The 26146-nt window shown below is 38.7% G+C and overlaps 1 protein-coding gene across 1 annotated transcript; it reads left to right on the top strand.

Moving 5' to 3' along the window:
• The first annotated feature begins 4189 nt into the window (after positions 1-4189).
• Positions 4190-16443, top strand: LOC134654359 (beta-1,4-N-acetylgalactosaminyltransferase bre-4-like). Its single transcript, XM_063509824.1, has 9 exons — positions 4190-4208; positions 6302-6349; positions 6577-6666; positions 9087-9231; positions 9854-9951; positions 11902-12070; positions 13769-13894; positions 14974-15069; positions 16290-16443. The coding sequence occupies exons 1-9, from the start codon at positions 4190-4192 to the stop codon at positions 16441-16443; spliced, it is 945 nt and encodes a 314-aa protein (XP_063365894.1).
• The last annotated feature ends 9703 nt before the right edge of the window (positions 16444-26146 follow it).

Below are 26146 nucleotides of genomic sequence, written 5' to 3'. Positions count from 1 at the left end.
GACGGAGAGGCAACACGTCTAACGTGGTTCGCGGTAGGCCCTCTGCTTGACCAAGTAGGTATATGACACCGTAAGATTTTGAACCCGTTAGTTTATAATCTAACGTAGGTTAGGTTAGGTTAGATTATAATCTCCCTACCATCAGTTTATAATGTAACTAGCGAGATTATAATATGACGAGTGTTTACAATTTTACGGTGACATATATAAACAAAAGTCACTAATAAATTCATGTTTTTTGACAGTTTTAAATGTTTCATTCAATATGGCGGTTTGTTTACATCATGTTTACATAGCAAGTTCCATAGAATGATACTTTAGATGGATGTATGCGTTATATTTCGGCATTTTGGCTGTCACTATACGAAAACAAATATATTTTTTCGCTCTTAAATGATTTTTAATCAGCAAAAGCTCCTATAAAAGAGGTGAATTTGACACACGATCCGTAGATTCGATTCAATTTTGAAATTTACCCAATCCGTTAACATCTCAGAGCATGTGGTTAACATAATATATATTCATTCTTTCCCATGTTGATTATCGAACATTCCTCAATATCTTGGAGGCAGTAAAAGAATTCAACAACAAAATTTCTCATTTTCTAACAGTCAACATCTCATTGTGCCATACAGTGTTAGTTCGCAGCTGGAAGCGGCGATGGGCACTTTCAATTATTCCTTGGGTGCTTTGTTCCCATTAAGGAAAGTGTCTCCTTTCTTATTATTGAAGCCTCATAAAAGTAAGTATTGGTCATTTTTTGAAATTTTGAATGTAGGTTGAGGTGAAACCTCAGGGCGCATGTTAAGATATTTTTTTATACAAAAGTATTAGTGGTGGTAATTGCTATAGGTATCTACGTCTCAAACGGTCTCTGAGAAAAACGCATTTAAGAGCCAACAGGAGTGCTCATATCTCCATACAAACGTAGTACTCGACTGTTTCCTCCGTGGGTTTTGAAGCTAGAGCAATGATTTTTTCAACACAGATATTGTCAATATCCGTGTCGGACCGTTTTGCTTTTTTTGATATTTTTTTTTAAGGCGCTAGAGCCATTGATATAGTATAAAGAACTGGATACCCAATCAGCCGCCAAAAATGGCCCCACAAAAGTGATGTCAAAACAGATCATGCATTACTTTTTCGTTTAGTCTTGTTTGAAACGCTCAAATGTGAAGTTGTCAACAATTACGAAATGTGCCGTTAAAATATGTAAAAATAACAATGATAAAACAAGGAAAAAGGATGGAATGTATTTCTTTCGGTTAGTTCTTTGGATAGCATTACATAATTTATGTAATCTGGTGGTAATTTTATGGTTTTGAATAAATTAATTTGTTAGTACCAAAGAAGGGATGTTAAGGAACAAAAATCTAATGAGTCGATGTGAGGTCAATATTTTTTTATATTTTTATATGGAATTCATAAGAAATAATATTATGTTTAAATTCAAGATTTCCAAGAAAACCTATGCGACGTGCAAAGTGGACTGCTATTTAATTATAGCAAGAGATAGGGGTGATGCAGTTTTAAGCAAGGCAAAACGGCACTTGTGTGTTCGGGCCATTTCCCTGTTTCCGACATATACACCACCAATAAGGGCTTATATCGACTAACTGTAAATGCTAAACTTGTCGGAACACAGTGACAACCACAGGATTTTTTTTATAAAGTATAGGTAGACTTTATAAAAAAAATCCAATCAGTATCTAAATGTCCCCGTACACCCGCGCTATGAGTAAATGTAGATCTTAGATACACAGTTATTTAATAAGTAGAATTTATTTCAAGGAAATTAATATTTAAAGACGTATACTTACGAATTAAAAATTTAATTTGTTTGAATTTGAACCACGAATTAATTTTATTTGAGCTCCCGATTAAATTAAATTTGTTTTATTTATTACTTCAATTGGTTTTCCTGTACAGTAATACATATTAAAGTGTACCAAAGTGACTCCATTCGTTCATTATTCTCGTTTGACGTTGTTTGACGTAAATACGTTACGTTTAGTGCCATCGGACTAAATTTTTTAACAGTGTTGGTACTTATGTTTGCAAATTTGACACTTAATGCTTACGACATTAAGCTCTTTTCTGTACGAAACATTTATCTTGACTCAAAATTTACGTAAGCGTTTTTATCATCAATGCAAATGGTGCGAAACGTCATTGGGATCCACATTTCTTGACGTTTTTGTTCTGCTTTGTGTGTCTATTTCTTTTATATTAAGTCAGTGGCTAGAGCCCTTCAAAAATGGCCAAAATGGCCTAATTGACTATGCCGCAATGAGAGGCGTGGTATTCAAAACTGATATCAATTAGCCAAAAAAGCAAAACGGTCCGACACAGATAATTTCATAATCATTTAGATTTCCAAATTTGGTTACAATTGGTTAAGTTTTGGAGGAGGAAACAGTCGAGTACGAAACCTCGATTTTTGAGATTTTTACGCAGGATTTTTCGCCTTGTCTTTATCGCACTAGTTTTAGAAGCCGCTTCCGTTAGCGAGACGGGTATATTTACCTAAAATATTTAAATCTCAGCTCCTGTTTCGTCTTAACTGATTTGCAAGACTGAAGTCACTGAAGTGATCCCATATGCCTATAAGTGTAAAACGTGAACAAAGTTTTGTACAGAACACTAAAAAATAATTGTATCTGAAATTCATAGTGAAGGAAATATGGTTTTTCTTTACGACCGTTTTACAACCGATGCCTACATTTCGCGTTCAGATATTTTTGAGCTCGGTACAAAGCAATTTAATGTCTTTTTCAGAATACACCCGACTACCCAGCTCCCTACACGACTGCATCGAGAGCCCAGCACCGAGCACATGCTATTACCGACCAATTATAGTGCTTATCTTCTTTCTGCCTCTAGTCTTCTACTTCTACCGCATTAACGGGACGGAGTATCGGATGAATGCTGATAAAAGAGTTGTTTTGTCGTTAAATAATACGCATGTAGTTAAACAGACAAAGGGTAAGTTGTCTAACCCCAGAGTCTGATATATAAGACATTACATATCCAGCTCATTTCGCCACAGTCTGATAAATAAGACAAAGATCTGATTTGGTTTTTACAGCACATTTATAACTCCCGTAACTATGCCAACCTTACTCTGCGTGGTACAATTACTGTCGGTGGCGACACGAGCACGCTCGATCAAAAATTGCTGGCGGTTAAAAGGTTAATATACAATCGGCAATATATACCTACTGCCTCCAAAAAAACCCGACTTCAAAACAAGTACCTAGGCTGTGATGGCAGAGCGCTGGAGTATCGATCCAGAGGCCGTGGGTTTCAAGTCTCACCCAAGACAGTATATTTCCAATTTTAAATTTATTCTAATCTTAAATAGACTTAGACCAAGCTAAGTCGGCAACGGTTTTGATAGCCCAGACCGTGCAAGTGTGTTATTTTAAATGTCAAACTTCTATGAAATTATGATGTTTTTAAATAACACTTGCACGGCTTGGGCTAGTTGGGAAATCAAAATTTGGATTAATTAGAAAGGTGTAGAGAAGTTCTTGATAGACTTTGCAAATGAGAAGAAGTACAATCAGCAATAAAAGTGTGTCTCCGAAATCTTTTTTTGACAGTCACTTGTTTAGTTTCACTAAATACTTAAATGTCATTGTTAGAGTCTGTTCGGAAAGAGAAGAGTCGTGGAATGTATTGGGCCCCATACATTCTACGACTCTTCTCTTTCCGCACAGACTCTATAATATATGACAATGGTGTGATAAACAGGATTAAACTGTTCTAATGACGGTCCCCCCCTCCAATGATTGGCCCTTTCAACCTGTAAAATTAGGAGCCAATCATGGGGTAGTTTATTCTACTTTTTGCTTACTACTATTTATAATTAGTTATTATTATGCGGTATTTAACCCTTAAATGCATTATGATGTAGATCTACATCGTATATATTGATGGCCCGTGGCTCAATGTGCATATATTATTTTTTAATTACTTACTATGATTTTTTTATTTATTTTTCCCACAATATACAACATTAGATGGGTAATGTTGTATATTGTGGGAAAAATAAATAAAAAAATCATTTCAATTTATTAGGAAATTATACAAAAAATCATGCATTTAAGGGTTAAGTAGCTATAGGTACCTAATAATATCCGACGTTGCAGGACTTGCAGGTCGTATCGATCCTACCGATAAAACTATGGAAGTATTTGATAAAGGTAAAAATATATACGTTGGTGATAATTATAAATGATAATAATACATAAATATAATAAATAAATCCTTCGTTTTTTAAACACACACGAAATTTTATTTTACAGATGCCAGTTTGAATAGCTTTCAGGCGCCCACAAATAAAACAGGTGATTATAATTATAACATGTTTATCAATTAGGTATCATGAATACTTTAGCTTAAAATAGAAATTTCGTTACCTGCCTCACTCGCTCCCATATGCAAGAGTGATAAAGAGCAGATAACGAAATTTCTGTTTTCATAATTCTTGGTAGGCCCTCAGATTTATTGATAAAAACCCCTAAAATACCGACGAGTGTTTACAATTTTACGGTAACATATATAACACCTACCTTGGTTCATACTTCATACCTTGACTGTACGTCATCATCATCATCATCATCACTGGCTCAGTGACCCAAAGAGGATCTTGGGGTCCAATTCGGATTATGAAATAGACATCTGTTAGATATCTTTTAGACATCGCCAAGATACGATAATGATATGTTTTAAGATCTAACCAGCCCATCGACACCCCATACTATGATAACTTAGGAACGTACTTGTTACCAACGTTGAGGCATAGTAAATAATCTTATCGAATTAAAATGACTGCTGTTGCATTTTGGTAGCACATACCATACTTGCTTTCAAACATAGACGTATTATACCTACTTTTCTTTAGGTTGGTATGATCGGTAAAACGTCTACCGTCATTCTAAATTGTCGTGAAAGCGGTAATGTTACGTGTTTATTTTTGTGTTTAGACTAAATAACTTTAGCTTTTGTTTAAATGGGGGGCAAATCTTTAAGAAAATGTGAAGTTTGTGGGGTCAGGCGTGTAAGGAAACTTACTTCTGATATATTTTTGGCAAGATTTCCCCTTGATTCGAACAGGTCGGTAAACTGATGTTTTTGTGCGATATTTTCATTTTGAGTCGTTACCAGATACTAATTTAATTCGTTTGGAGTAGTTTTTATCGTTTACAATCCCTGATTAAAACGAAAACATTCTGTGAATAGATTCTTCTTGTAAAAAACTAGGTAACCTAAGACACGAATAGTGTGCGATCAACTTATCGATAATCCCTTTATTTCAGATATCGACTATGGGTAAAGGTAACAGGTAATGAGGATTTGGAATATTTACCTATACAAAGGCTGAATGAAACTCTAACCTCTGAATATCTACAAGTGAATGTAAATAAGCCTGACAGCTTTTTCCCTTTGTGGGAAGTTGGAGTTCACAGCCTTTACAGGCAAGACTCAGTGTTTGCATGAGTGATCTAAAAGTAGATTGTAGCTTTAGTTACGTTCATAAGCGTATTGTAATATGCCTACGTAAATATAAAACTATCTATATCTTATCTTTATTATGTAAAATAAAATTACTTTTATATTTTGCATTTATTTTATTATTCCACCTGATTCTCAATATTTACTTTTACAGTAGTACAGTACAACAGCACGTATCACACATTTATCGATATCGATAAACAGTAGGTACCGGAAGTGTCGAGCCCTAGCGTTGTTTTTTTTTGTGTTGGCAGTATTGACATGTATTTGGTGTGTTGGCATAATGTACGTTCTTAATTCGGTTTAAGGCTTGTTCGAGAGTGCCGACTCTTAAAACGTAGTGATTTAATACTCTTTGGATCTAACCTGTCAAATTTGACATTTGCGCGGTTCTGGAGATACTCTTGAACGATTTCCACAAGATATGGCTTAGAGATCCAATTCACATCTAATAGATATATAACTCTAACTAACGTAAATGTGACATTGGTTACCCGAATTGCGCTGCAAAAGAGAACTAGTTGAGATCTAAACTATAACGTATCTAGAATATGGATCTAGTACGTGTCGTCTCTTGTGAATATCTTGAAGTACGAATACGGCAGTAGGCCTCTGACACGAGACGCCACTCTGCCCTATTCTGCGCCACTTCGCGCCAGTTGGGTATTCCGAGGGCGGACAGGTCTTTTGACTGAACGTAGTTTTGCTAATCGTTTTTTGCAATGAATTGATGCAACATTAATAACGGGGTGTTATGAATAATTAATTTATTTCTTTACAGGTGATGACCTCAACGACAGCAGCGAAGTATTTGAGGATGCGACTGAAGGTAATAATTAACAACCTATTTTTTAATTACCTACTTCAGTATTTACTATTTGTGACGTCCCACGGGTAAAGGTACCTTATGGCGGTTGGCGCCTACGCTATTATTAACGCCGCTCCGATACAATTGCGGTGCTATGCGACGTAAGCGCCAAGTGCCATAAGGTACCTTTTCCCGTGGAACGTCACATTTGAGCATGTATTTACATAATAATAATGTATTATTTACAGATACTGGCTTGGACAACTCTAAGTTAAATATTTCAGGAATTCTACCACGTGGTATGCCAGAATGTGAGATTAATTCTGCGGACACCAAAGGTAAGTAAAGAGTATTAAATTCTACTTTAATATACAGGATGGCCCAAAAATACGTTGACAACGTTTTTTCCTAATTATTTTCTTAAGTATGTACTTACATAACTAGTACAAAATAAGTTAAACATTAAAACTACACTCTTTTTATGCAACAAAAATTAATTGTCTTCAAAATGTCCTTGGAGGAGCTGCGGCATTTCTTTCGTTGAAAATTTTAACAAACTTTTTCGTTTGTGTATCAAAGCGAAAGGATTTTTTTTTCTTATTTTGAAGACAATTAATTTTTGTTGCAAAAAAACAGTGTAGTTTTAATTTTTATTAAGTACTTAATAAAATAATTATAAAAACAGTTTCAACGTATTTTTGGACCATCCTGTATCACAAACATGTACTTCCATAGCCCAGTTTTTCTGCGACAAAATATACCTACAAGTGCTAGTGATCGTTTACCGATATCCGGATACAGAATAAATAAAATGGATGTTCTTACTTATGGTTTTGCTGTAGTTTAACTAATTTTTATCAAGCAGATGCGTCTGCGAGCGATACAATTTTTTTTATTAAAGAAAACCTTGAATCTACACTTTTATTTCAATTTGATTTTACATGAAAAGTTTAAAGATTCATTGTTTCCGGCAGGACTTGAACCCGCGCACTCTGCAATCCGTGCATCGCTCTTAGCTTGGTCTTAAACAACTGAGCTATGGAAGCCTACTTGAAGCGCGCAAATCTTTCCATTCCTTGCTTTATGTATCAAATGTGTAGTACTTATCGCTCGAAGACGTAGGGTAACGGCACCAGTGGCCAGCCGGGTACCAGTGGTCAGCCTTTTGAGCCGTTTATTGGTCATAAATATCTGGTATATTCGTTTAAACAAATCGCGAGTACTCAAATAGGAGCTTTGATTCCTTATTGGTTAATACGTCACACGACAGGTGCGGTGAGGGAACGGGGGGAAGAAATATACTCGTTCATACAGGTGCTGTTTGTCGACGAGTGCAATAGTGTCATGTCCGCCATATTTTTTACTGCACGTGGTGTTCTCTTAACAGGCAAGAAAAACTATGTTTTAATGTTAAAAGTTAATGTTTTTGTTAATGATTGGTTTATTTATTAGTGTATCTATTAAATTGCATTATATATGAATGAAAATATCAATTTTTCACTTATAAATTGACGGGGCTGGCCACTGGATAACACTTTTTTCCAAAGAATCCAGTGCCCAGCCCCCCACGGCTGACCTTTGGGTTATTCGTTTATTTTATTATTTTCGAGCCAATGCGACCGTTAGGACCGTTAAATTTACATTTTCAAATTTAGTTAGGCATGCCCTAGTCAATTTAAAGTAAAACCCAGTAGTCAGCCGCATTTGAAATAACGTTTTAATGCGGCTGAGCACTGGGTTTCGCGGATCCAGTACTCAGCCATTGACCTTGCTTGGTACGTCGCCGCCAAAAATATGACCACAAATTTTAAACCCTATCTCATTGAAATAAGGTTCAAAAGTGTATACATATTTTTGACGTTAACTATACATAACTATCATTTTGCTTTTTCCTGGTCGGTATCTGACTTTGTTTATTAATGATAATTAGATCTGCATAGACTCGATTAATTATTTTTTACCGAATACCTACTAGGAACGTAATTATATATTACCAGATTTACCTCATTAATTTTTGATGGATTAATTAATAGAAAATAAATATTGCGATTCCTAGTTTGCAAGAATAATTAAGTACCTATGGCCAACAAATTTCGTGTCATAAGAATTGTATGTACCTATAAGATTTTTTATTTATTAAATAAGTAAACAAGTAGGTAAGTAATACATATGTATATGCAAAAAATTATAAACTAAAATTAAAAACTACAATAACAATAACTAAAATAGTAATAAAAAATAGATATTTGTATAACATCGTTGATTTTGATATATGCAAAAAATTATAAACTAAAATTAAAAACTACAACTAACTACAATAACGATAACAAAAATTATAAAGAAAAAATAAATATTATAATATCGTTGATTTTGATATAAATATTAGTGATTTTGATCTAATTATTATGAATAGCTTATGCAGGCTGAGTACTGGGTACACTGAGGCTGCTTACTGGATTTTGGAGGCTGACTACTGGAGAAAAGTGCCACTTTTTGTTTAAACTTAATTAGAGATATTATAAAGAGGGTTGTTATTTTTTTAAATATTTTGTTTTAAAACTATGATAAACAATTGATCTAACCATGTCATTTGTTTAATTATCCGACTAATCCTGTAGAAATGCCGAACGTTCAAACTTAAAAAAGTCGTTATAAGGCTGACTACTGGTGCCTTTACCCTATAATATCCGCTTGAAAAAAAATAGTTTCGTGTTTTACTGTCTTTCATTATTCACATAAACTGTGTTCATATTCATAGACTTTTTAGCAGGCAACCTTACAATAAACTACAACGTGACCGAGGAAGCGGCGTTTCTCCAGAACCCTCACATTGCTGTGGGGGGTTACTACAAACCTTCCAAATGTCAGACAAGGCAGAGGATTGCCATCCTCGTTCCGTATAGGTAGGTAATATCCTTTTCACTACACCAGCTCGATAACTAAGGCTTACTTTGCACTTCAAAAACTGATAGCAAAGTTGCATTTTATTCACATGTGAGGCAAAGTAATCAAATGCAAATTTTGAGTTGTTTTCTTATGTTTGCTGGTAGAAGTGACTTTTAAATGATGATTTTGGATGATAGATGTTTAATAACATTCATTTGGATTTGATTTTGTTTGATATATTACATTTAATATTTGCTTCGGGTTGGTGTGGTGAACAATTTTGTGTTTCACTGTGCTTTGAAACCCTCGAAACGCTCAAGATTCCATTGTTCGAACCACTCGCTACGCTCGTGGTTCAATTTTGGAATCTTTCGCTTGCTCGGGTTTCAATATTAGCGGTTAAACAACAACTTTGCCCCCTTGTAAAACAAATAACTATTATTGTTACTATGTAGAGTCAGATAAACTACTATTTTATAATAGGAACGGGTTTGACTAGTAGTTACGTATGTAATTATGTATGTTAATATTTGTAAGTTGATCCTTGTTTGACATGAAATAAATGATATTGAAAGAAAATTATATCTTTTATAATAAGTATATTATATTTCATAATAAGTTATTCGTTTATATTTTCAGGCACCGTGAAGAAAATTTGGCAATATTTCTCACAAACATCCACGAGTTTTTGATGAACCAACAGATAGAATACCGAATCTTCGTTATCGAACAAAGTGGTAAGTTTTGATGAACGCCGAGAACTCTTTCACACGAACCAACCGCCAAAAGCCGCTCCCGTACCAAAGTTACGCTATATTAAGGTATTAGTTTTCTTTGTAAAAAATGTTACACAAAGAAAATAGAGCGAGTAGAAGACCAAACTTCTAATATTTAGGGTTCCGTACCTTAAAAGGAAAAAACGGAACCCCTATAGGATCACTCGTGCGTCTGTCTGTCTGTCTGTCCGATCATTTTCCCCAGAAATGTGCAGTCAAGCGTGAGTCGGACTTAATGTACGCGACCCTTGGAGGGCTTTTTTTTTATCTCCTACACTTTTTTTCAAATTTGGGATTTTTTATGTTATTTCTACTCAGAATCACGAGCTCTTTCTATCCTAATAGGAGAAAAAAAGTGTCCTAAGGTTTTTATTTCGATTACGCGTCACCATTTTTCATAGACTTTGTATGGCGGTCGCGGAATGGAAAGATCGAAAAATGTATGGAAATTTTGGGACACATTTTTTCTCCTGTTAGGATAGAAAGAGCTCGTGATTCTGAGTAGAAATAACATAAAAAATCCCAAATTTGAAAAAAAAAGTGTAGGGGACAACAAAAAAAAAACGCCCTGGAACGCGAGTCCGACTCGCACTTGGCCGGTTTTGTATTCGTATACTTCGCTCTATATGTTTGTGTCGAATCGAAATAGGAACCACAAATTGGCCTGGGAATACCTTGACTCAAGCAAGTGTAACCCGACAGGAGCAATAGCTGACTATTGCCGACCTGAGTATCTGACAATAATATTATGCATTAACACGTCCTGCGTTGTCTGGGGATTGTATTATTGCCGTACCGCCCTACTGCCATTGGGCGCTTTGAGTCGCTTTTATACAACTAACTAGAATAACTATGGAAATCTGACTAGATCTTATGACTCCACAGGAATTGTGCCGCCAGAGACTCAACATAAGAATGATAATTATCGTGCGTTTCACCCGCGCCAAAACATAATTATGTATGGACAAGGAGATCACTTAAGGGGCCCACTGATTAACAGTCCGCTGGACGGTATTACTGAATCGCGATTAGAAAGGGATTGAGATAGCTGTCAATCCATATTGATTTTGACGTAAGTGTATGGAAATCTGTTATTTCTAATCCCTTTCTGATCGCGGCATGATAATATCGGCAAGTGACTTTAGGACAAACGTTGTTAGGGATTCAGAATGACACCCCGGCCTGTCAGTTGCTCGGAACCGTCAACTTTTTGTTCTAACTGACAGGCCGATACCGTCCGGCGGACTGTTAATCAGTGGGCCCCTTTAGACGTCATTCTGATATCAGAGGGGCTACCGCGAAAACCGAATTTCGCAAATTGCGGGGATCTTTCTCTTTTACTCCAATGAAGGCGTAATTAGAGTGACAGAGAAAAATGCACGCTATTTGCGAAATTCGGTTTTCGCGGTAGCCCCTTAGTGTACGTTCGACTCGTTCGTAAGTTAGCTTGTCTAAATATTACAGGTTCGTTTCGTAATAACTTCAACATTATTGTTTATGTTTATATAAATTCGTAGCGATTTCGAAATAAAGTTCGTAGCACGTCGTAGCTGCTACGGTTCGTTTCAATATATTTATGCTACGCAGCTGGCAGCCAGTGCTACGTGGAGGGAAAGCGAATTAAAATATCGATGCTACAATGTTTTTCAGATACTAAGAAAATAGTGTTTGATCAAAATTCTAGAAATGTTTATTCAAATGAAACAGTATTTTAACGGCTTATTGATTCTATTGGCGAAAATGAAATCATATATTAGAGACTACGAGTATATACCCCAAACACTTACATTTGGAGGAATTGTCAAGATGTCGAAGGAGTTATAATGTTTATTTACGAATTCTAATTAAGATATTTATTAATTATTTATACTATTTAAAGCTATTTAACAAATATTGTATTCACAGGGACAGAGAAATTCAACAAGGGCCGGCTGCTCAACGCTGGTTTCGACCAGCTCAAGGACTATTGGGAGTGTTTCATATTCCACGACGTGGACCTACTGCCGCTGGACCCTAGGATCCTCTACACCTGTCCGAAGTATCCGAGATACATGAGCACTAAGGTCTTCGCGGGCGACAAGTATGTTCGAGATTTTGAGTTCTTCCTAAAGTGCTAAATCACTACATAGTATAAAACAAAGTCGCTTCCCGCTGTCTGTCCCTATGTATGCTTAGATCTTTAAAACTACACAACGAATTTTGATGCGGATTTTTAATAGATAGAGTGATTCAGGAGGAACTAGTTAACATTTTCAGGCACTGGTACGGACACCAGGTCAACAGCGTCAGATGGGCAGGAGAGATGTCGGAGGAGTACAGGCTGGAGTGTGGTGTGAGACAGGGAGGTCTAACGTCTCCCTCACTCTTCAACCTGTACATGATTGCACTTATTGTCGAGCTCAGCGGTCGGCATATCGGCTGTCATGTGGATGGTATTTGCGTAAATAACTTGAGTTATGCAGACGATATGGTCCTGCTGAGTGCGTCAATATGTGGCCTTCGCACCTTACTTAAAACCTGTGAGGAGTACGTTAGTGACCACGGTTTAATGTACAATGCCGTTAAAAGCCAGTATATGGTCTTTGAGGTTGGGTCTAAACGAGTACTGGACGTGCCCCCTATATATCTGAATGGCGTACCTCTGGAAAGAGTACAACAATTTAAATATCTTGGCCATATCGTTACGACCGACCTCAAGGACAGTGCTGACATCGAGCGTGAGCGGAGGGCCTTATGTGTTAGAGCTAACATGATTGCCCGGAGGTTTGCAAGGTGTTCCTGGGACGTGAAAGTAACGCTTTTTAGAGCGTACTGCACGTCTCTGTACACGTGCAGCCTGTGGGCGAACTACACTCAGAAAGCCTACAACACCCTCCGTGTGCAGTTTAACAATGCGTTCAGGGCGGTGATGGGGCTGCCTCGCTACTGCAGCGCGTCGGGCATGTTCGCGGAGGCGCGCGCGGCGTGTTTCTCCGCGAGCATGCGCGCGCGCGGCGCCGCCTTGGTCCGTAGAGTGCGAGCTAGCCCCAACGCCGTCCTGGCCATGATTGCCGACAGAGTCGACTGCCCCTACATGCGGCATTGTTGCGACCGGCATGTTTTAAAATAATTTTTGTTGTGTTGTGCGTAGTATTTAGAATAGTGTATGTTTAATGTTATTTATTTTGTTTAATGTAATTTTAATTTAATTGTATATTATTGTGATTATGAGTCCTCGTTACTCGAAATAAATGAATTATATTATATTATATATATAATTTGTTATGCGAAGCCGGGGCGGGTCGCTAGTAAATGATAAACTGAAATAGATGTCATAATGCTAAAGAAAAAGTGATCAACGACCACAGACGTGGCCGAGGAATGGAGCAATCGAACGGGTGTGTTCATGCACTTTACGCGGCTAACGCCCTGCCACTAGGCCACTCAGTCACAAATTGTCGAGTATATGCATTTTAAAAAGGCTAGGCGCCTTTGACCAACTCTAAAGCAGTACGTGCTCGCACCCCCTATCACAGAATAAATAATAGTACTAGGTACAGAAGATTCACTCTCTAACAAAACGCGTTTATTACGATAGAACAGATATGACCACTCTTAGGTGGCGCAAGCGCGATCAGGCGTCCGTTCCGTAGCGGTGCGCGGCAACTACTATGGCTAAACACCAAAATTGGTGTGGGCCGCATGTACTACTTGTTGGTACATTTAGCGCCATTTAGAGCCACGCCTGCCCCTAAACGAATCCCTTATTACGGGATATTATCTTATTTTGTTATTGCAGAATCGTCAAGTTAACCGAATTCTTTGGCGGCGTAACAGCAATGAGGGACCACCATTTCCAGGAGGTGAATGGCTACTCCAACAGGTTCTGGGGCTGGGGCGGCGAAGACAATGACATGTATTGGAGGTAGGCGCCGTTGTCCACACTGTTAACCTGCCATTTTGTTTAATGACGTGTCAAAACAAAGATTCAAATTGGAATGGAACAGGAGACCTTTTTATAGGTCTCTGGGCGGCTAGAGGTTAACACGTTCACTGCCAAGAACACACCTGTTCATTTTGCTTCAGAAATGGGACGCTTGACACTGAAAGTGTTAGTTGGCAAATCGGCTGATAGATGGCGCGGTTGCGCAGAGCGGGTGAGCTGATTAACGAAAAATAGTATGAGATATTTGCGGATGACTTGATTGGTTTATCTTGCATACCTAGGTATGTTTATAGTGAATTGTTTATAATGTAATTTAAAAATATATATGACCGTATATATTTTAGAAATAAGATATACCTAAATTATAGTTTGACATGCATGTTTGAATATAATGTAATTTAGTATTATGATTTATTATAGTATGTAAGTGCTTTGGTTTAGTACTGTAAACTTGCATATTTGGAAAAAAAATAGGTATACTATATGAGATTGCCCTAAGAGTATGATTCAAAGAATTTCACTTCAAAAGTACCTAACCACTTTATCTTAAATAGTATTTTATACAATCGTGATATAATGGAGAGCTTTTCAGTCGAGTACCGTGTTTAGGCAACGAAGCGTGCTGAGATAGATTATATCACTATTGTATACAATACTTTTTCTACGAGTCAACAAAAAAAATACTTAAAACTAGTAGAAGAATCATATATGTAGGTAAAAAAACCAAAAGTATACAGCTAAGATGCGCGAGCAGCCGCGATACAATTCATACTCTTACGCGAGCCGGCCCCCGCGCCCCGCGCCCCCGGCCGGTTGGTCAACGACACCTTCTCGTAACTCATGAGGCCCTGGTACTTGCTCCGCGCTTTCGATTGGTCAATATCATTATAGTTGACTAAACTGTATCGAAATGAATATTATAGTTGAGTTGGGGTCCCATAGTGAAAAAAGTATGCGATTTCACTTTGGTATACGAAGTCATAATTCAAGCATTGCAGTCGACGAGTAGAAAAATAATGTATGTATTACCTAAGCTTGAACGACATTGATGTTTTCAGGATACGTATGACGAAACTGCCTATAATGAAATATAATAAGGACATAGCGCGATACATTATGTTGCCACACGTCCCTCCAGAGAAGAATCCGAAAAGGTATCGTATCGGATAAGGGATAGGTACATAACTAGCAAACTAAGTCGTATTTTATTCTTTCGACTGACAGTCGTAAGAAAGATCCATCGTTATCAAAAAGCCGTATAAAAGCAACTCTCTCGACTGTTTAGCATTGAACGCTTTTTTGCCGCATAAACTTTTCGAGTCAACGTGTTCTCGATTGTCTCGATCAACTCATTATACAGACGGACTGCAACGCGACTGCAATTTGTATCGCTCTGCTAGCCGACTGCACGCCAACTGCAGTTCCCATACAAGTTGCAGTTGGGTTGCAGTCCGTCTGTACCGGCCCTAATGTATCGCCAAAGAGCTCCATGATTCAATAGGGTAGTTTCCTACTAGTCAAATCGGTTACTTTTTTCGAATGGTCAAAACGATTACCCACTATGCAATTTATATGAAAACTGCATTATAAGTGACGTCACGGTTAAGAAATCATAGGTATTAAAAAACCGGCCAAGTGCGAGTCGGACTCGCGCACGGAGGGTTCCGCACCATCAACAAAAAATAGAGCAAAACAAGCAAAAAAACGGTCACCCATCCAAGTACTGACCCCGCCCGACGTTGCTTAACTTCGGTCAAAAATCACGTTTGTTGTATGGGAGCCCCACTTAAATCTTTATTTTATTCTGTTTTTAGTATTTGTTGTTATAGCGGCAACAGAAATACATCATCTGTGAAAATTTCAACTGTCTAGCTATCACGGTTCGTGAGATACAGCCTGGTGACAGACGGACGGACGGACGGACGAACGAACGAACGAACGAACGGACGGACGTACGGACGGACAGCCGAGTCTTAGTAATATGGTCCCGTTTTTACCCTTTGGGTACGGAACCCTAAAAACAACAGCTGTCTACGTTTTTCTAACAATTATCTGACCGCGTAGCCAACGTGCCAATCGCTAAAGCTCCGTAGCGAACGAAACGCAACTGTCACTATCATTTTAATAACGGAAAAGTGGTAGAGAGCAAAGAGTAAAGTAAGTATATAGAGGAACACAAAGCGATTCGATAGCGAAGCGCAAGCGTTTGTCACCTTGGCTAGGCCGCCTGGTGATTTATGTCATGCATGGTGTATTTAAATATAATTTATTTTAAATACAGGCAACATCCCTATAAACGGCCCGGGATGGCCCAAAAATACGGCTGCAATTTTTTTACTTCGGACATGCTTTTAATAAACGCTTTGTTTTCCAGATATGAAATACTAAACAGGTATTCAAAATCGCGAGCGCACCTCATAGAAGACGGGTTGTCAACACTGAAGTACATAGTTTCATACAAGAAGCTGTATTCTCTCTTCACGCATATTGTAATAGACGTCAATCCTTATAAAGATCCTGTTGAATAAAATGTTTTGATATATTTTTTAAACCTGTCAAAGGTATAGCTGGTCAAGCAAACCTTGTCAGTAGAAAAAGGCGGCAAATTTGAAAAATGTAGGCGCGAAGGGATATCGTCCCATAGAAAATTTGAATATCGCGCCTATTTTTATACTGACAAGATTTGCTTGACCAGCTGCTATACATTCTTTTTTTGAGAAAACCCATACTGTATAACTACGTCTCGTCTTTGCCGGTTAGTTGGAGCCATAGACTAGGAATCCTCTAGACTGAGTTAAGACCAATTATTTCATGAAACCGATGCTGCCAAAAATACGGGGGTGCGGGGGGACGAGGTGAGCGAATCCCGTGCCGTGATTGGTTGGTCCGTTCAAAGACACGGATCAATCACGGCACGGGATTGACTCGAAGGTGGAGTAAAACTACCGTATGAGTGGCAGAGGGGGTAGCGTTACTATGCTCAGTCTAGAGGATGTCTTGTCTGTGGTTGGAGCATAATAAAAACCCATTGTTAAATCAAAATCGTACCGGAGGTCGATTCTAATATAACAATTTGTTATGATCTCATACAGACCAGCTATCATGGTCGAATTTTTATCACCTGTCATGCTATGCGTCACTTTCGCACTTACATATTTGTTAGAACGTGACAGCCATGGTGACAAATGATAAAGCGCCGGCCATCTTAGCCCTACTAGTTTTGATACGATGTTGACGATTTTCTTGGCGATTAGCGCGCATCTCAGGGTGGTATTCCACCTGTCCAATTTCTTTGTCCAATGTCATTGCGTCTCACTCTCTCATTAAGGAAAAGGTGAGACACTATACTACTACACATACCTCACGCACTTTCGCTTCATTTCGCATGCACATTGTGAGCGATCTCAGAGGTCATATAAAAATAGGATCAACATCACAGTAACAAGTTGTGAATCACACTTGTGAATTCTGGATCGGGGTTCTGTTCCTATCTCTATCGCACGCGCGTAATTATATGTATAGCTGTCCCGCCCATGATGCCGGCTGTCAATGTTACCGTGCAATGCAAGCGGGACAGCAATATCATTATGCGCGTGCAATAGAGACAGGAAAATGCGGGTAAATGTACGAAAATGCTTGTGGTAAACGTCACTCTCTAATGGCTCCTCTACACGATGGGCCAGCGCAGGCCACTCCAAGGGACGCAGCCATGCGGTAGAATGAGATAGCAATATCACTTGCTCCCTCTAACGCATAAATGCGTCCCTTGGAGTGACCGGCGCTGGGCCATCGTGTAGAGGAGCCATAACAAACCCGATATTTGTAACGAAACACGTTGTCCCTCTCTAACGCATGAGTCCTTTCCATGCATAGCAGTGAAGCAAAACATTCCAATCCCTTCTCTCCTTACTGCTCCTGTATTTAAAATTTAGGTACAGTCGCCATCAGATATATCGGAGCGGCCAAGGTGCTCACAAATATCTGAACACGCCTCTATTGTCAGGGCGTTACTGCGTGTTCAGGTATTGTGAACACCTTGGCCGCTCCGATATATCTGATGGCGACTGTACTTTATGCAAATCAAATGATTACAGCTTTGGCACTGTATCAGCAAGGTATTAGCATTAATAACGCTATTATATTTTAATCTATACCAGTCTATTATTAATTCAGTACGATATGCCCAGAATCCTATTACTGACTGAACATGTGAACAATTTACATTTCGATTTTAGTAATAACGTTATCTGCTATAGCCAATGTTGACGTAAACTAATTACATTTATGTTGGAAATACGTTGGAAATTATATTTTAACCACGATGGTGGCAAACAAGCTTACGGCCTACGTAAGTAAGTGTGATATCGCCACCAGAACCGTCAGATATTTGGCGCGAGGCGTAAAATTAAGGCCCCTCCCCCAGGGCGACTTTTGTAGCGATGCAGTAGCGATGCTGTAGCGCGTTAGCATCGCTTCTGAGGGCCTACCGCGAACCGCGCTGGTTCGCGGTAGGCCTTCTGTAGTGCGTTGCAAATGCAACTAACGCGCGTTAGTAGCGATGCTGTCGCGCATTTACGAAACGCGCGACAGCATCGCTACAAAAAGTCGCCGTGATGGGCGAGGGGGCTAAATGTGAAGTTTATGCTTCCGATGTAGCCCACAAGATGGCAGAACCTACTATGCACAAGAAAACGTACAAGAACGGGAGATGGTAGCACTGTCTTGGGCAATGTACATGTTTTCCGATTTAGGCCACAAGATGGCAGACCCTCCAAAGCGCACGGTCCCTATGAAAACGTCAGTTTACCTAACTACCTACGAGGGGAGTTCAAAATATTCTCGGTATTGATATCTTACGACCTCTTCTAAAATTTCTTTCGTTACTGGCCGCTAAGGTTTATTCATTGACATTAAAAAAAAGTATAATTCGAACCGAGATAGTCTTTTGTTTTTCTGCAATTGCTGAACAAACATGAACATCATGTGCGAATTGACAATGTTAACTAAATTAGAACATCGATGCGTGATAAAATTCTTGACAAAACAGGGTAAAAATCAAAAAACCATAAAAGAGGAAATGGATTGTGTTTACCGTGAGTCTGCTCCTTCTTTATCTACCATTCAAAAGTGGTCAAGCGAGTTTAAACGCGGAAGGGAGAGTATTGAAGATGACCCTAGACCTGGCCGGCCTGTAGTAGCTACTTCACAAGAAAATATTGATAAAGTGGAAAAACTTATATTGGAAGATGGTCGAGTGAAGGTAAAATCTATAGCACAAGTAACCAATCTCTCTATTGGTACCGTACATGATATTATACATGACCATCTTAATATGTCAAAAGTAAGTGCAAGATGGGTTCCGCGAATGCTGACTCGGCTTCAAAAAGACATGCGTGTAGCTTGTTGTTCCGATTTTATTGACCTGTGCGGTGAAAATCCTGATGAGGTGCTGCAAAGAATAGTTACTGGAGATGAAACCTGGGTTCATCATTATGACCCAGAGAGTAAACAAGAGTCCATGCAGTGGCACATTAAGGGTTCAGCTCATCCCAAGAAGTTCAAGGTCATCCCTTCAGCTGGCAAGGTCATGGCCACGATATTTTGGGATTGTGAAGGAGTATTACTAATCGATTATAAAGAAAAAGGTGTAAATATCACAGGACAGTACTACGCTAACATTCTACGTCAATTAAAGGATGTAATTAAAGAAAAGAGGCGAGGAAAGTTAACCAAAGGTATTCTGCTTCTGCATGACAACGCCCCCGTCCATACTGCTCATATTGCCAAGGCAGCTATTGTTGAATGTGGGTTTAAAACTGTTACTCACCCACCGTATAGTCCGGACTTAGCCCCCAGCGACTTCTTTTTGCTCCCCAATCTTAAAAAGGATCTGCGTGGAAATAAATTTTCTGACGATGAAGCATTGAAGGCGGCAGTGGAGGAGCATTTTTACACGAAAGATAAAAAATATTTTTACGAGGGATTAAAAAAAATAATTGATCGATCTTTTAAGTGTATAAACATAGGGGGGGAGTATATTGAAAAATAAAAATATCAAACTTTTCGTACTTGTTTGTTTTCATTCTCATACCGAGAATATTTTGAACACCCCTCGTACACCTACACCTAAACATTACTCCAAAGAGTAGTAGGACACTTTACTCTTTGCGTTTAATCCAAATTTGGTCCAAATATACTTAATATCGCCTCGCATTGCAAACGGAAGTGACCCAGCATATTTGCCCAAAAACAACAGCCAGTTGCGGGCATCAAAACTTAATTTAAATTCAGCGAGCGACTTTTATGGTCCCTTCCTGTGGCTCAACCTCAACCGTTAGTCCCTTTGTCCCTTTACGGCGCTGACAGTTGGATCAGTTTTAATTAGATTTTATAACACAAAACTATGCGTGTTTTAACTTAACCCGTCCAGTGAGAAGTCAGTTAAAATGTATTCAGAAAGCCGATCGGCTTTTTTAATACGTCATAAATCCCCTAACTACGGAACCCTTTATGGGCGAGTCCAACTCGCACTTGGCCGCTTTTTTTTAACTTAGTTTAAGGATCGTTCTGGAGGTGTGTGCACGTAAGCGCATGATGCATTTAGTTTAGGGCAACTATAAAAAAAGCGGCCAAGTGCGAGTCGGACTCGCCCATGAAGGGTTCCGTATTTAGGCGATTTATGACGTATAAAAAAAAAACTACTTACTAGATCTCGTTCAAACTAATTTTCGGTGGAAGTTTACATGGTAATGTACATCATATATTTTTTTTAGTTTTATCATTCTCTTATTTTAGAAGTTACAGGGGGGGGGGGGGACACATTTTACCACTTTGGAAGTGTCTCTCGCGCAAACTATTCAGTTTAGAAAAAAATGATATTAGGAACCTCAATATCATTTTTGAAGACCTATCCATAGATACCCCACACGTATGGGTTTGATGAAAAGAAAATTTTTGAGTTTCAGTTCGAAGTATGGGGAACCCCAAAAATTTATTGTTTTTTTTCTATTTTTGTGTGAAAATCTTAATGCGGTTCACAGAATACATCTACTTACCAAGTTTCAACAGTATAGTTCTTATAGTTTCGGAGAAAAGTGGCTGTGACATACGGACGGACAGACAGACGGACAGACAGACAGACAGACAGACAGACAGACAGACAGACATGACGAATCTATAAGGGTTCCGTTTTTTGCCATTTGGCTACGGAACCCTAAAAAGGGTTAACTTCTATATTAAACATTTTATAAAACACTCATGTTATAAAACACGAGTTGCGAATTACCTATTCGCACGTGTATCGAACAACGTTTTATAGTACATATGGCACTTTAAAGTTTCGACATACGCACGAAAAGTGCTATTTTACGCACTAGTGCGGAAAAGTAGCCCCATATGTACTGTAATAGTTATTTTCGATACAAGTGCGAAAAATAGGAAATTCGAAACGAGTGGCGATAAATTAAAACACGACCGAAGGGAGTGTTTTAAATCGACACGAGTTGCGAATTACCTATTCGCACGTGTATCGAACAACGTTTTACAGTACATATGGCACCAGAGGCGTATTTACAAATTTGGCGCCCCGGGCCATTTTGATTTGCCGCCCCCCTTCATCAATGACGATAAAGTATTTTATTTCTTCTTTTTCCTCGCGTTGTCCCGGCATTTTGCCACGGCTCATGGGAGCCTGGGGTCAGCTTGGCAACTAATCCCAGTAATTGGCGTGGACACTAGTTTTTACGAAAGCGACTGCCATCTGACCTTCCAACCCAGAGGGTAAACTAAGCCCTTATTGGGATTAGTCCGGTTTCCTCACGATGTTTTCCTTCACCGAAAAGCGACTGGTAAATATCAAATGATATTTCGTACATAAGTACGATAAAGTAAGTATTAAAAAAAACCTGCAACAAGTATCTTTGGGTGTAAAATAAAAAAAAACTAAACATTTACCATTTATTTACATTGTTTTCCTATGTACAAATTGGTTGACAAAATCATCAATGACGCTGTCGTAATTTAAAACGTTTGTCAGCTCAGCTTCTATATTAAGAAGAGCTAAGCTATTCAGGCGCTCTTCGCTGATAGGGCCCGGCCACATGTCAGCGGTGCGACGCCGCCGCCGCCGCGCGGCGCGGCACCGCAGAAATCTGCGGCGCCGCAAACCGCTCTGCGGGACTACGGCGTCGCCCGCCGCACCGCAAAATTTAGCGGTGCCGCCCGGTGGCACCTCAAAGCGGTGCGCGGCGCCGCGCGCGGTGCCGCCGAGCGGCGTGCGTCGCCGTGTGCGATGCCGCGCTGCATAGTAAAGTAATAAAAATTCGACTACCAGTGTTTGATCAGACATGAATCCCTTCACACGTGTTCTGCTCTTGCTGTTGTCGAGGTGATATTTTGCTTAAAAGTTCTTCAAAACATGGTTCAGAGACAGACATTCGAAAATAGTTATAAAAATTATTTTCAGTCATCTTCAACGCCTCGTATTTTCTTTTCAAATTATTTCCATCTTCATTCATTATACGAAGATATGGGTTCACATATTTTTTTCTTTTCAATTGTTTTTTATTTCTACGCCTTCTTAACAACAGCAAGAGCAGAACACGTGTGATAGCGCTGGCGGTACACTGAGAAATTCAGTAAAATGCTGCAAATGATGTTAAAGCTATGAAAATCGGTACGATTGATCTTTAGGACATTTGAAACAATTTGACCCGAAGCACCAACAAAGAAAAGAAACGATGATGAGGACGTCATCTTTTTTTGTATGGAATTAAAAAAAAATGTTTAGAAATATCCTCATATTAGGTATAATTTGAGGTATATTTTACAAAAAATTCTTAACGGTATTGTATCTGGAGAAGCTCAAACTTGGTATGTCTTGAAAATTATTTTTATTATAATAAAATAATACTCAAATGTAATGATGTGATTAGGGCTTGCAATACGAATATTCGAATTTGTCGAATATTCGACCTGTTTTGATATTCGAATATTCGGCCGCTCAGGTTTCGAATATTCGAATATTTTTTATTACTATAAATAATCTATGTCATCCGCTGTAGTTACAGTTTCTGTGTGTTTTACGGGTATTTACAGTGAATGAGGAACGGTAGGTACCCAAATACAAAGGAAATAATATTTTTACTGTATTCCTCTCGATAGACTTCGTGAATACAGTGAAACCTAACTAAATTTAAAAGAAAACGAAATCAAAAAGTATGTTATTTTTACGGTGCGTAAGTTTTAAGTTAAAGGGTCATTCTGTTTATTCAGTACAAGCGTACGTTAAGCGAATTTTTGAAGTCTAAACCTTGCCACTTATCGCAATTCTCAAATTTAATCATACCAAACCTGCCCAACTTGGTAATCTAACCATGTACCTTTAGCTGACGAATAATCCACCCAGTACTCAACTAACTTTTTCCCTTAAATATTCCAATATTATATAATTAGCCGACCATTAGGAATAATAACTTGCCAAAACAAATAAAGTCAATAAAGATTCAAATACAATGAAATTAAAGGCCTTTTTACTGGCCTCTGAGTGATTACAAGTTAATTTAAATCGGAAAATAATTACCTACTAAAAAAAATATCTTACATACCTAGGTGTTTGGATGGTTAAAGTTATATTATTTCACGCAACGACGCATTTATAATAAGTTTTATCTAGAAATATTAAATACGTCTAATCTTGGCGTTTTACTTGTTTTTATAAATGTGGGCATCTTATAAATAGTAGGATGATAAAATCTAGTCAATTAAGTGGATTTCTGCCAAATATCTGTGAAAAAAGCTTTTGAATAAAACGATAATAAACCGATTTCTCTTTCCTTTTCTTATTTTTTATAATATTCGAATAATTATTCGAATATTCGAATACGTCGTCAGAAAAAGTCGAATATTCGAATATCTGAAAGTTTCGAATATTTGCAAGCCCTAGATGTGATATATTTTTGGAATCAGCTCAGAAAGACCTTTCGTTTAATACCACACACGATAGGTTTCTAAATATTTTTTTTATTCTATACAAAAAAAAGATGACGTCACAACTCCTCTCGTTTTTTTTTTATTTGTTGGTGCTTCGGATCAAATTGTTTCAAATGTCCTAAAGATCAATCGTACCGATTTTCATACCTTTAACACCATTTGCAGCGTGTTTTGGCGAACCGCTATCGCTATGAAGGGATCCATGTCTGGGGCTATAACCGCGAAAATCGAATTTCGCAAATTGCGGGCATTTTTCTCTGTCACTCTAATTACGCCTGCATTGGAGTAAAAGAGAAAGATCCCTGCAATTTTCGAATTGCGGTTTTGGCGGTAACCCCTCTGATCAAACAACTGGTAGTCGAATTTTATTTTTTACTATGCAGCGCGGCATCGCACGCGGCGCCGTAGCGCGGCACCGCTAAATTTTGCGGTGCGGTGTGCGACCCTGGAACGTAGATAATTTTTTATTCTTTTGAGTGCAGAAAATGATCGTTCTGCACTGCAATTAGTCTCTGCGGTGCAAAAAAAATGCGCAATGCAATTTCTACATATGGGAATGCTTCTCATATTATGTAGAATGTCCTTATTTTTTATGAGTAAGCTTAGTTGCCTTAAGCTCATTTTATTTTCGTAGGCGGTCAGAAAATGTTTTAATAAAACACATTCGTCTTGTAGGTCTACCGCGAGATCTAACGAGTATAGGTACTGTTTGAAGGTTTACGGCACTCCTAACTTCTGCCTCAGACATTGTGTCTAATTTACCTAAGAAGACAAAATTGGCCGTCACTACGTCGTATCAGTCGTATGACGTTTTGCGCTTCCTCAACCCGGCTAACAACTGATCACGCCGTAGCCGTACTCATACTTCTTGAACGAAAATGTTGCTTAATTTAGGTACTTGTTGGTAGATATTTTAAGCAATTGGTAGGGTTTGAAGCGTTAAATGTCAATTAAAATATAATAAAAAATATAGTTAAGTTTGATTATAAAAGGCGCCCAGAAAAAGCCGCGAGGGGGCGGCTTCGCCGCCCCCCTGCGGCCTGCCGCCCCGGGCCATGGCCCCCTTGGCCCTAGGGTAAATACGCCCCTGTATGGCACTTTAAAGTTTCGACATACGCACGAAAAGTGCTATTTTACGCACTAGTGCGGAAAAGTAGCCCCATATGTACTGTAAAAGTTTTTTAGCTGCTTGAAGTACCAAGTGACCAATTCACAACAAACCGTGCTTGAAACGGAACGCAATGAGTCAAAGTTGCCACACTGATGTTTTTTTCCTGGAATTTAGGAATGTCTAGATTATGGTCGATATCGCTTGACTCTGTGTCACTAGTAAAAGCAGTGGCGGATTTGTGGTCTTGGCAGCTCCTAGGCTCCAGCCCCCACAGTAAGTAGACCAATTATATAGACTACCGCCCCTAATATCTGGACGCTTTAGGCCTGGGCCTACTGGGCCTTAGGGCAAATCCACCACCGATGTACAGTTAGGAGTGTTGCTGTTGGTACAGTCCTACAGTTATAGTTGGTCAAACCAATTTGTCAGTCAGTAAGAACCAGGAAAACTATATTCATCCTTTTCTTTTGGGTGCTAGTACTAGTGTAAGACAAAGATGTATGATTCTCTTTGTCTATGTTTGAAATGAGACAGTCCTTTGACTAACTATATGACATAGTTATAGCTGGTCAAGCAAATCTTATCAGTAAAAAAAGGCGCGAAATTCAAATTATCTTTGGGACGATATCCTTTCGCGCCTACATTTTTAAATTTGCCGCCTTTTTCTACTGACAAGATCTGCTTGACCAAGTATACATACTATATGGTATAGCCACAGAATAAGTAATAGTATTATCATACAGAACGGACACGCACCGCCCCGCCCCGACTCGCATTACCTCGCCCCGCGACTGGCTGCGACATGAATGTGTGCGTAAGTCGCTGTACTGAGAGCATGCTAGAAGTCCGTCAGAAACACAATGACGCGTGTACAGACGTGCCGCGCACACATATAAACGCAAATCATTTTTGATGTTCCCCGCGATGTGTATGGCGTGTCCGCCCTGTGGTATAGCACCCAAAAGAATGATTATATTTTTTTTTGTTCTTATTTACTGACAAGTTTGGTTTGACCAACCGTATGTTGTAGGTACTGGACCACACAACATCCTACATTTTTTCTCTAAAATTGCGGGATGTACGAAACTAATCTGGCAACATTATTTAGTTTTTGATTTTCGCCATCTGAC

This window comes from Cydia amplana, chromosome 14 (genome assembly GCF_948474715.1).
Source record: "Cydia amplana chromosome 14, ilCydAmpl1.1, whole genome shotgun sequence".
Classification (NCBI taxonomy): domain Eukaryota; kingdom Metazoa; phylum Arthropoda; class Insecta; order Lepidoptera; family Tortricidae; genus Cydia; species Cydia amplana.
Note: the sequence above shows the minus strand (reverse complement) of the source record. Positions and strands in the feature narration are given on the sequence as shown.